Here is an 11,958-nt window from a genome sequence, read left to right as displayed (position 1 = left end):
CCTCTTTGACCCTCTCGTCATGGAGGTGTACGGCCGTTGGAGCCCCATTGCTCGGGACTTCTTCCGCAAGGCCGCCGTTCGTCCTTCCATCGACTTTGTCAACGATCGCGCCGCATTCGTCAATTACTGGCGCAAACGTCTATCGGTGGGTCTCCAGCGTGGCAATGCTACCATCATTCTCAACAAAATCAAGGCCATCTTTCCATGCTCGGCGACCCGCGCCTCGTCACTTCCCGCCAACACCGATATTCGGTGCTTTGGCAGTGACCTTCACTAACTGCATCTAACTTCGTCTCACACATACCCCTTCCCTCTTTTACATTTTCGTTGGTCGTAATAGTCTGCCCTTACCCGTTCTGTCTAACCCACCCCTTCATTTATGTCTACCAGGGGTAAGTCGCGAACGCGCGTTAGTGCCACACCCAAATCTTAGAATCGCGTTTTCTTCATCTTTATAAGGATAAATTTGGGAACAGCTATGGCGGTAAGCTTCTCTGTTAGTCCGTACCAAGTAGGCCTTGCGTGGTTACGTTCTTCTGACGCATCGCTTCTCCGAGATCCTGACTTGTCACTTGTCGGCGCGCTGCACATACGATTTTCTTACCATTACTTTCCATCATTTAGTATATTTTGCATGTTCATGGTTTACTGAAAGTGAGGCAGAAGTGCCTCACTCTGTAGAACGTCTACCTTACTTCGTATTTGCTGTTTTAGGTATCACGAGTAGTCGATTCCTTTTCCTCTGGCCGTCGCGCGATAATATGTGAAGCATTCGAAGAAATAACTCCAAAGCTGTCTCTAAACGGCTGTCCGTCTGAGTGCCACTGCATTGCGTAAGGCATGGTTCTGTTTGGCACTCCTTTGACTGCCGCGATATCCGACTGGCGATGAGATGCTGATGCGCTGACTCTGGAGACGAGTATTTGTCCACAAATTGTTGCATTATTCGTGACCTGCAAGCGTCAGCTGTTCACGGAAAATGAATTTTCAGCATTCAACGTAATGCAGTGTTGTAATTGCTCTCTTCACCTGAACGACTTTCTCCCGGACAAAACTTGCCGTACTCTTCTGCGACAGCTTTCCAGACAGGGTTGCGGAATGAAGGTGGAAGCCACACGGAGGGACTCATTAGCGAAATGACGGAAACGAGATGAATGTCTTCCGCTTCCGACCAATGACTGCCACCGCTTGCAAACAGTGTCTTCCTAGATCGAGGCTCGACGTCTTTGCCGCTTGAGCATTTCAGTTTGGAAGGCTGAGTCGGTGTAGTACCCGTGGGAGTGCAGCGGTCGCGTGTGCGTTTGAGAGTAGGAGGAGTCGATGTCATATCTGAATAAATAAGCGACGCAAAGAGTGAGGCACTTCTGCCTCACTTTCGTACATCTGTTACGAGTGAGTTACCGCAAAAAGACTGATAGGCTCGACTGAATTCCGAGGAGTGAGAGTCGATCGAATAGCGGAAGTCAAATATCGTCGAAACAACGTCTAAGAAATGTGAAAATCACTCCATGGTCGTTCTATTGACAATAAAAACATGCTGCGTACAAAATGAGTCGAAAAAAACCCTAGGATGGCGTATTTCGGCGATTTCTGGCGAGTGGTAGCGCGCGTTCGCGACTTACCCCCCTGGAGTCCCCCCTCCCCTGGTCTCCCCTGGCCAGGGGGACTCGGACTCAGGGTAGTCAGGTCACCTGACCCTTGCACGTGACCGTGGCATAGGGTCAGGCCAAACGGGAGGGGGGGATGTGTTGCACCCCGCACTGTGGAGTGCGGCCCAATCACAGGCCGAGTTGTCTGTGACGTAGGGACCAATTAGCTGTTCTAACCGTTTACGCCCTCGAATGTTTTTATACGAGTAGCGATGAGTGATCAAGGTCGATCGCACGCTTATGCCACCCAATCGTACGCGATCGTAAGCGAAAATGTGACGATCGTACGCGAAAGAAAGCAATGTAGTACGCGAAAACGACGAACTCCTCAGCTGCGGAGCTCGTCGCTTCTGCGTACGATCACCTAGACCGCGCCTAGACTTTCCAATTCTCCCCTAGTTGTCTCGCTTTTGGGATCTCGAAGCTATGACGTAGAGCGTCTCTAATAACTTAATTCGTTTAGTGCGTACCGCATGCAACACTTGGACCATGCGCGTTTGGCCAGACCCTTCCTCCCGAGCGAAGGGTGTGGCCTCCAGACTAGACTCAGGGGCAGGGGGGGTTTTTCACGAGCGCGCGCTAACAGATTCAGGTTTTTTCGAAGAGCGTTTTTTCTTTGGATCTATTAACTTTGGCGTTTCTCTCGATTCGATTGTGGTCAGTGTCCTAATGCCTATCACTTCGCTGTTTTTTGAGCTTCGAGCACCTTTCGTTTCGATTTTCGAGTCGCGGCACTTCTCGGCCGTGTTCGATCCTTTTGATTGCTTGCTTTCCGCGAGCGCTTTATGTTTTCTTACTCTATGTAGATATCTTCTAAACAGCGTTCTGAATGGAACAAATTAATTGCAGAAGTATAAAGGCGTAAAATCTTCGATTTTTCTTAGATGGCTCGTTGTCGCGTTGCTATGGAGAAACTTCCGCCGTATCGAAATGCTGTTCTATACAGAGTGTTGGATGACATCGATTATGTCATTCCAAGTTTTGAAGTTCTGCGCGTTCGTCTACATCGGTGTATTTTTGCGGTCATTCAAGACGACGGGTCAGAGGGTGAATTGATAGAGGGATTCATCAACTCTGCAACTATTCGCGGTCAGATCCATCGCGTCCATTGCGCTGTTATGGCGAAATCTATATTTTTTCATGATTCGAGCTCGACACGATGCAGCTGGTCGCATAATTATGGTATGACGATAGTATGACCCATTGATGTTCTTGCTATACCTGTACGAGGAAATCCCGTCTCCGCCGTCAATTTTGCAGCAGCGTCGATCCAAACCGCCAATCCGCCCGCGTCTCGCGGCCACCGCTCGTTTTCGCTCGAAATTATTTTAAGCAAGGCCATGTCCTCTTCTTCCGACCAGCGTGCTCTTAATGGCTCGAAAAGTGATTTTCGCGCTCGTGGACTCGCAGGTGGTGCCGCCGGTTCATGCTGATCGGCTCTAGCGGACTTCGACGTGGGGGTATGGCCCGTTGGAGACCACAGAGGCAAAGATCTCTTCAAGGAATCGCCGGCTTTCGAGCTGTCCATTCTAATGACGATTTTATTCAATGAACGACAAATTGGATTAAAATGTTCCATGCAGCTAAAGAAAAGTCAATCATTATAGAAAACATTTAGCTTACATGTTGAACGAAAATCCGTCCTTCGAGGGAAGAACAGACGCGAGAGTGAAGGACGCGCGATCTCGAAATCTGCAAACAATTCAGACCGCGCAGTTAAAATTTCGATTGAATACCATGAAAGAAGACAACCTGTCCTTCGAATGCTTCGATAAAATGCCGTTTTATCGATTTTTCAAGACGTATCGAAGACCTTAGCGCGCGCTCGTGAAAAACCCCCCCTGGACTCCCTGGACTCTCCCTGGACTCAGGGAGTGACTCAGGGGGGGGGGTTGTGCGCTACCGCGCGCTAGAGACAAGGCTATTGCTCGAAATCGACGTTTTTCATTAGCAGTCCGTTGATTTCGCTACATCACACTATTAGTTACATTACGAAATGAAGTCCCAAGCGGTATTTTTGTCAACCGAACGTATAGTTTAGCAGAAGTGAGCCGCCCCTTTTGCGACGCCAAACCGGCGTAGACTTCTAAGCGTGTACTACGTTTTATTGTTCAAATCGACGTCTGATAGGCTGCAGAAGCCTGTCGATTTTTGATTCACTCTTTTTAGTTAGGCTGTTTGCAGTTATAGAGCCGTTCGTCTCAGATTGGGTCTATACCTCGCTGACCTGCACCGACAACGGGCTTACGAACGCGGGATTAATTTGCCTTGACCTCTTCTTGTCCGAATAAGCAGCTGTGGTCAGTGTGGAGGAGGGCAGATGTAGCTCATCTAGTAGCCGGAAGCTGCACGTGAGGACTCGATTTTCTAACGCCCGACGACGCTTTTGTTGCCGCCCGAAGTCCTAAAGTGGCAGACAAGACCTAAGCTACTAGAATATTTGCACTAGGCACTTTTCGAGTCGGCTTCTGGTGCCTAAAATTCGTCGTCATTGAAGAAAGCCTACTAGAAGACGAGTAGTAGCTGTAGTCGGGTGAATCAAAAATCGAGCATTTTCAGACGGGTGCTGGCACAACATTCGCGGGTGGAGCAGTAACGGAACACTCACACATTACGCGGGGGAGACGGATATACGAGGGGAGTGACATCTCGCTCAGGAAGCCTGCCCCTGCCTTTCTACAGAGTGCGTCCAGACCCTCTTGCCAACCACACCCCCCTTAACGCGCGAGGGTCTGGAGTATCGAGGCTACTTTTGAGTATAGATGGGTGCCGTATACCGTTGAGGGTTAAACGACACCTCTCCATCACTCTCGTTTTCCATCTCTTTATTGTTCACACCGACTTCCAAACTCACATCAATCACTACAGTCACACACACCAACTACAACCAAAACCTTCTCCTATATAGTTCCAGGTGGACAGACCGGTAGGCGTCTGTCCACCTACTCGCACGCCTACACTAGCCCTTACAACTCCACTTATCTACTTACTGCCTGCTCGAGCTATTCTTAGCTACGCTATTGTGTGATGGCATGCGCTGCGACGCATGCCCATACTCAGTTGTGCTTTACGCGAGGAGCCGAACGGGTCTCCTCGTTACATATAGGGGATTAGAAACGCAGGCTCCCCAGCCTTTGGAGCAGCTTGAGAAGGTTTCGAAATGCCTAAGTAATGCTTCCGATAGTCGTTTTCAGCAAACGATGCTTTCCCAACGAGGATTTCGGCCTGTTTCTTTCCATCACGCTATGAACTATGGCGCTACAACAGTGTCAAAAATCAATTGACTAATGATTAGTGATTAATGATTAGTGATTCGTGATTAGTGAACAGTGATTAGTGAACAGTGAACAGTGAACAGTGAAACAGTGAACTATGGCGCTACAACAGTGTCAAAAATCAATGGACTAATGATTAGTGATTAATGATTAGTGATTAGTGATTAGTGAACAGTGATTAATGATTAGTGAACAGTGATTAGTGAACAGTGAACAGTGATTCGTGATTAGTGAACAGTGATTAGTGAACAGGGAACAGTGAACAGTGATTAATGATTAGTGATTAGTGATGAATGATTAGTGATTGGTGATTAGTGATTAGTGATTAGTGATTAGTGAACAGTGATTAATGATTAGTGATTAATGATTAGTGATCAGTGATTAGTGAACAGTGATCAGTGATTAGTAATGAATGATTAGTGATTAGTGATTAGTGATGAATGATTAGTGATTAGTGATTAGTGATTAGTGATTAGTGATTAGTGAACAGTGAACAATGATTAGTGAACAGTGAACAGTGACTAGTGATTTATGATTAGTGAACAGTGAACAATGATTAGTGATTAGTGATTAGTGATGAATGATTAGTGATTAGTGATTAGTGATTAGTGATTAGTGAACAGTGAACAGTGAACAGTGACTAGTGATTTATGATTAGTGAACAGTGAACAATGATTAGTGATTAGTGATTAGTGATGAATGATTAGTGATTAGTGATTAGTGATTAGTGATTAGTGAACAGTGAACAGTGAACAGTGATTAGTGATTAGTGAACAGTGAACAATGATTAGTGATTAGTGAACAGTGATCAGTGATTAGTGATGAATGATTAGTGATTAGTGATTAGTGATTAGTGATTAGTGAACAGTGATTACTAAATACCAAATAATGTCAAAGATGTATGTAATTCGTCAAATCAGTGAGTTCCTGCCACTTCCAATGCCCGCAAGTACACGCTGACTCCGTAGTTGCCGTCATCCGATACCGGGTCTATAGCCTCTGCCATTCTTTTTAGTGCTTCTTCATCGTTGAAATCGACAATTTGAGGAACAACTACCTCCGTTTCTTCCCACTGGCCGTCAGGAACTTCTATGTGGGGTTCGACACCAAATTCTTCCAGGTCAGCTTCCGACATTTCCTCTCCTAATGTCCCCTCACAAAATCGCTGCATTCCAGTTATCCATAACTGGTTTGGTGTCATATTTTTTTCCGACGACAGTGGATGACAGTTCTACATTCTTCTAAACTCTTCCAAGTCGCGGTTAATACGAGGCACAAAAACAAAGTGTAAGCAGACGACGTGGCGTTCGTTGTTCACGTCCAGAACTTCAATGTCTTCAAGGTGGTGAAAAATCTGGTAATACATAGAAGTTACCTACGTATTCAGAAATAGATTGTTTTTCTGCTGTTTAGTGTTTATATACTGTACCTGATAAAAGATGTCTCTCCAGAGTCTTTCTATCCGTTGATTGTGGACCGAGCGCCCCGTTATGATACTACCCCTTCCTGGTCCACGTGAGGGATGGGAAAGCATGTATAGACCAACCAAAGTATTTTCGCCGCCTTTATCGCTGCGAACTCGGGACGGTAATCCGTACTCACTTACGGCCTTTTCAAAGGCATTGAATACAGTCTCTGCCTTGTTGTTCGTTGAGCAATTCAGATATGTTACCACTCTGCTGAATCCGTCGATTCCTCCGTGTAGCACCATTCTCCATCTGTAAATGAATTAATAATCTTAAGAAAATTCTTTTCTTTAATTGAATTAACATTTCATACCGAATCAATTTATGATTTCCATCAATATGCCACAAGCTGTTTGGTCCTGGAACGGAATAGGACCTCCTTCTTATCGTCGTCGCCCATCTTGTCATTGATCCGGCAGGGTCGACCTCGAAGCACGCTTGCCGCACTCGGTGAATGGGAACTCGTATTCCTCGCAGCTTCAAAAGGCTGTGCATCATTCGATATCCGCTTTGCGGATGATTTGTTTTTATGTCCTCGATTTCCGAAGCCAAAGCCCTTTCATCTATTTCCGTGTAGTAGTCTTGAACCAGGATGCCAAAATGTGTCATTCGTCTTCTGATAGTTGAAACCGACACCCTTAGCATGGCCGCAATTTTTGGAACGGAAAAATCATTTTCAAGGAGATATTCCAACTGCTGACGAGTTATTATAAACTTCGGTCTTCCCCTTGCTCCTGCTTCCTGAGGTGGAATGGCCAAACGAGACTGAGAGGCTTCGATTTGCTGTGACACAAGAATGATGCAATCCCTAATTGACCCTGCAAGGCTTTCAGACGTGTGTAGAACCGATGATAGCTGTACAGCCCATCGATACATGCTTTGTAGTCGTGTCAGGATGCTGTCAGCAAATTCGAGTGTAAACTCGTCTTGTTCGTGCCGTCCTATGTCCGTTGCTACCGTTTCCAAATGACGTGAGAATGAGGCACCAAACTCTCGATTTACTTTTCACTGTTCTCTATGGCGCTATTCACTGTTCACCGTTCACTAATCACTAATCACTAATCACTAATCACTAATCATTCATCACTAATCACTAATCACTAATCATTGTTCACTGTTCACTAATCATAAATCACTAATCACTGTTCACTGTTCACTAATCATTGTTCACTGTTCACTAATCACTAATCACTAATCACTAATCACTAATCACTAATCATTCATCACTAATCACTAATCACTAATCATTCATCACTAATCACTGATCACTGTTCACTAATCACTAATCACTAATCACTAATCACTGATCACTAATCATTAATCACTAATCATTAATCACTGTTCACTAATCACTAATCACTAATCACTAATCACCAATCACTAATCATTCATCACTAATCACTAATCATTAATCACTGTTCACTGTTCCCTGTTCACTGTTCACTGTTTCACTGTTCACTGTTCACTAATCACTGTTCACTAATCACGAATCACTGTTCACTGTTCACTAATCACTGTTCACTAATCATTAATCACTGTTCACTAATCACTAATCACTAATCATTAATCACTAATCATTAGTCCATTGATTTTTGACACTGTTGTAGCGCCATATTTAAAAACATGATCAAAATGCTTTTGTAAGTTATTCAGCTCAAAGCCTAATATTTTTTATGGTTCTTTACTAAGGACGATTCAGCACAGAAACATTCTTTGCTTGGTTGCAGTTTCCTGGTATGCATATCCAAAACGAATCATTTACGAGAGCCCAGGGCTTGGTAAGTTTGCTTTTCCTTTAGCCAACTGTAACAACCGCCTTTTATGCAGGCAATTTGCAGTCTGCAATAAAGGACAAAAACGTAAAGGCTGCTGAACTTTGGGATATTATTGGACAAATTTGCAGCGCTATGGAATTTTTAGAGGAACATGACATAGCTCATTATAATCTGGTTTTAAAAGTTTATATTTTCTTCTGAATGTGACTAGTCTTTGCTGTTCTTTTAGACTTGTGAAAACTGCTTTGTAACCGACGACTGGATGGCAAAAGTTGGCGGATTTCACAAAGCAAGGTCAACATATTATAATAGGCGTCATGTTTTTGGTTAATATTACTGCCGTTTCTGTGCTTTTGACTCTTCTTATATACAACAAACATGAGTGACTAGGCAAAATATTTAGATCATACAAAGATGCTCGCTTGAGTGGCAAACAGACTGAGCCCAAAAAAGAAACAGGCGAAGAGCCAAGCTCCAAGCCTGACGTTTACAACTTTGGTAGATTCAGCTGCTTACAGTGCTACAAAAGCTTATGGTAAACTATATGCAGGAATTTTAATGTTTGAAGTTTCAACTTCTTTTGCTCTTGAATTTTTGAAACAAAAAGTAAATCATATATAGTGACTTATGTACGTTGCACATAATATTGTGTTTTATTTGGAAGATGCATCCAGGGTCTTTGTATGTACCTAAACAACCGCCCAATTTGAATGACAAGCAGTTTGGACTAATTAAAGGTTGCTGGAGAAAGGTACTACCACTTGCTATCATTGTCTACAAGGTTCATTCAGTTGTTTTTGCAGTACAAAGACAGACCAAGTTTTTCTGCTGTGTTTTCTGAAATTGAAGAAATGGGCTACGTTGCTGAAGAAAAGTATTACTCTCCATTGAAGATAGAGTTATCTGACGGTAAGCACTGGCAGTCATGCAGTGTTTTCCTTGAGTACAACGCAAACATAGTTAAATATGTATTTGTGCTTTAGAACGTTCTTCATAGACTGTTCTTATTACTGCAATACGCTGTCTAGGCCTTTACAGTAATCCTTTGTTCTTGTGTAGGAAAAGAAAGTGCTTCATTTGCTCAGGCTACACAGGCTAGTAGTCCGTTATATGAATCCAGCGCTTTTACAGAAAGCAAAGATTCACTTAGCACAGCTGAAAAAGTTCTTTCGCCCAGCTCAAGAAGTGTAGATAGTGACTACCAGCTAATGATTCCTAAAACCAAAGAAACAGAAAGAAGCAACAGTTTAGAAGAAGAGTTGGAGAAAGTTCAAGAAGACTTAAGGAAGACGAAAACAAAGCTTGAAATGACTGAGAAGAACTTGGCAGGAAGAACAACGCTGGTAAATGCAAAAATAAGGGAGATCAGTCTCCTTACGTCACAGCTAAAAAGGAAGGAAGACGAGCTTGCAAAGTCTTGGTTATAGAATACTCAAGCAAAACCAAGTTCTCTTTGAACCTGCTTTGTAGGAGGTCATCAGCATCGACATCGGCATCGACATCGGCATCGGCATCGGCAGATGCTAGCGTACTTCCGCTCAATAGCGCAAAAATCAGCGCTTTTCCGACACTATCATTTTCTGGTATATTGCTAACTTAACTTATTGTAAACGACATTCAACTGCTGTTTAAATACGTTTAGAAACATTCCAGGATAAAATTGATTTCACCGTAGGAAAGGAGGGCCGTACGGTATTTTCTGCTTGTATGGGGGTTGCAGTTCATGTGCCTCCAGATGCAGTAGTTTCAAGCAGAATAGTCTGCTCTGCTCAATCCTTTGAGCAGCAGGAACCTTTGCTTCTGGGGAATAAAGCTGTGGTAGTGAGCAACGTTTACCGGGTCGACGTGTCTGCAAGAGAAATGCTCAAACCATTACAGCTTTCTATTCCCCACAGTATAGCTGTCGCACAGCTGACGCCTGAATTTGAAATGGGCATTGCACACTCTGCTACTCCCAAATTTGAATCATGGGAAGAACTGCCTTCTGATCAGTACTGTTTTACAACCACAAGAGCAGTCCTACGAACTAAGAGCTTCAGCTATTTCGCAGTTTTTGTTTTTCTTTCGAAGGCGACTGAAACTGTGCTGCGGGCAATGGGATATGGCATTCCCCGAGACATATATGTCATTTTGTATGGCCCAAGTCAGCACTTCTTAGATGAATGGAGCATTAACGTCTATTGCTTTGCTCGAAATTCGAAAATGACAGAGGTAATTTTCCAAATGACATCCTTTTGCTTCTGCTTAATTAAGTATTGTTTTATAAAGCTTATGCAAACGCAAGAAAAACAACGAGAACCACGTGGAAGAATACTCTGGGGTCCAAAAACTTTTCCATCTAAAGGGACTGCTGCTTTGGATCTGAGAGTAAACGTCAATGAAAATCATGTGACTGTTGATCGGATGGCTGAAGTTAGATAGTGCGCTTTTTGCTTGCCTCTAGCTATTTGGCCTTTTGTAGACCATTGACGGTGCTCAGCTGATTTCATCTGTTTCTCCAGTTCCAGTCACCTTCAAATTTTCTCAAATATTGAAAGAGGAAGACTTGAAGAGTGAAATGCTATCCTTCTCCTTTGACGTCAGTGAATCAACCACTGAATCGCTGCAGCTGGAGCTTACTGTAAAATCGCACAAAACGGCAATGCTCCAACCTCGTCCGGTACGAAACCTACGTGATGTGATTGGTGCTTTATGTGTTGACAAATGATCTGTAGCAAAAACCAAATTCTGAACACTTTCGCTTTTCCAATTGTTCGACAGCCATAGCTGGAAACATCAATCCTACCATTTACTCCACCAACTACGTCATTACAGAATCTTTGAAGAAATCCATTGAACTAGAGAAAAAGCAGGTAAAAACCAATACGTACGTATGACTATCTCTTGTCATCCTGCATGACGGACCCACTTGTACAGTATACAACCATTCCTTTCTTGCATTCTCTAACTTGTAAAGTGGTTGGGTAAGCTGGCATGTTAGCGTCAGCGCTAATGTTTAGTGCAAATCTTTAATTGGGGCATTTAAATTACCCCTGGGAGTTTGCCCTTCAGCCGAAACTTTCAAGTTACCTTGGGGAAATTTGCTATATATGAATGGTAACTCTTTATTTCTTTTGAAGATTGCAGGAATACCTTGCGATCTAGCAAACAAGTTATCTGGCGTGCTAGACCAAACGTTGGAGCTCAAAAACGATTGGAGACAATTTGGAATCCAGCTGGGGTTAGAGCTTGACGAAATAGAAAACATTGAAAGAGCCACAGCGACGGACCCCTCTCAACACAAAAACAGCCCCACGCTCCTTGTTTTACTGGCATCGTTTGGAAAGGGGTCTTGCCACGCGACAGTCGAAAATGCTCTTCGGGCAGTTCGTTCCTTGAATCCTCGTCGTTCTGATGCAGAAGCGTGTTTTGACGCGCTTTACATGTAGTCTTTCGTATGTACTGGCTAACCGGTGGTAGTATTCTAGCTGTTCTTTTATGTAGCCCTTATGTGAACAGTGGTGCTTCGTTGTGTTTTTTAGTCGTGGAAATTTGCACATTTCAAACGTACCTACCTGATGCTCTGAGAAGCTTATCCAGGCAGAGAGCGCACATTTGTACTGTACTAACAGGCTTAAGTGTCAACACATACATGTACGTATCACGCACAAGAACTGCCTGAATAGATTACCAACAGATTTATACCAGGAAATCGTTTTGGGGTCCTAAAACTGCTGCGGGGTCTGACCCCGTCAGCAAGGAAAAGAAGAGAGACTTGTCTTGTTTATTAACTATTTGTTTATTTATTTATTTA

The 11,958-nt window shown here is 43.7% G+C and overlaps 1 protein-coding gene and 2 long non-coding RNA genes across 4 annotated transcripts; 1 reads left to right on the top strand and 2 right to left on the bottom strand.

The window, feature by feature from the left end:
* The first annotated feature begins 2,232 nt into the window (after nt 1-2,232).
* LOC136189891 (uncharacterized) lies at nt 2,233-2,854 on the top strand. Its single transcript, XR_010670475.1, has 2 exons — nt 2,233-2,306; nt 2,534-2,854. It is a non-coding gene; the product is annotated as an uncharacterized lncRNA (long non-coding RNA).
* Nucleotides 2,855-3,172: 318 nt separating this feature from the next.
* On the bottom strand, nt 3,173-3,465 carry LOC136189890 (uncharacterized). Its single transcript, XR_010670474.1, has 2 exons — nt 3,402-3,465; nt 3,173-3,341 (listed from the first exon to the last, which is right to left on the bottom strand). It is a non-coding gene; the product is annotated as an uncharacterized lncRNA (long non-coding RNA).
* A 2,309-nt stretch (nt 3,466-5,774) lies between these two features.
* Nucleotides 5,775-7,356, bottom strand: LOC136190770 (uncharacterized). 2 transcript variants are annotated; one of them, XM_065979028.1, is made up of 3 exons: nt 6,704-7,356; nt 6,354-6,642; nt 5,775-6,299 (listed from the first exon to the last, which is right to left on the bottom strand). In XM_065979028.1, exons 1-3 carry the CDS (start codon nt 7,264-7,266, stop codon nt 6,156-6,158), a joined length of 996 nt encoding a protein of 331 aa, XP_065835100.1. In that variant the 5' UTR covers nt 7,267-7,356; the 3' UTR covers nt 5,775-6,155. The 2 variants fall into 2 exon arrangements, with proteins under 2 accessions (XP_065835100.1, XP_065835101.1); XM_065979029.1 differs by having other exon boundaries at nt 5,775-6,278.
* Between the last annotated feature and the right edge of the window lie 4,602 nt (nt 7,357-11,958).

Source organism: Oscarella lobularis, chromosome 8, assembly GCF_947507565.1.
Source record: "Oscarella lobularis chromosome 8, ooOscLobu1.1, whole genome shotgun sequence".
In the NCBI taxonomy this organism is placed as follows: Eukaryota; Metazoa; Porifera; class Homoscleromorpha; order Homosclerophorida; family Oscarellidae; genus Oscarella; species Oscarella lobularis.
This window is presented reverse-complemented; position numbering and strand designations above follow the sequence as displayed.

Bases quoted from the DNA above. Each gene is read 5' to 3' on its own strand.
- LOC136190770 (XM_065979028.1), bottom strand. From the start codon at position 7,266: ATGTATCGATGGGCTGTACAGCTATCATCGGTTCTACACACGTCTGAA. The intron at 6,643-6,703 runs GTATGAAATGTT...ATTCATTTACAG, and splicing joins GGAAATCATAAATTGATTCG to ATGGAGAATGGTGCTACACG. The intron at 6,300-6,353 runs GTACAGTATATA...CTGAATACGTAG, and splicing joins GGAGAGACATCTTTTATCAG to GTAACTTCTATGTATTACCA.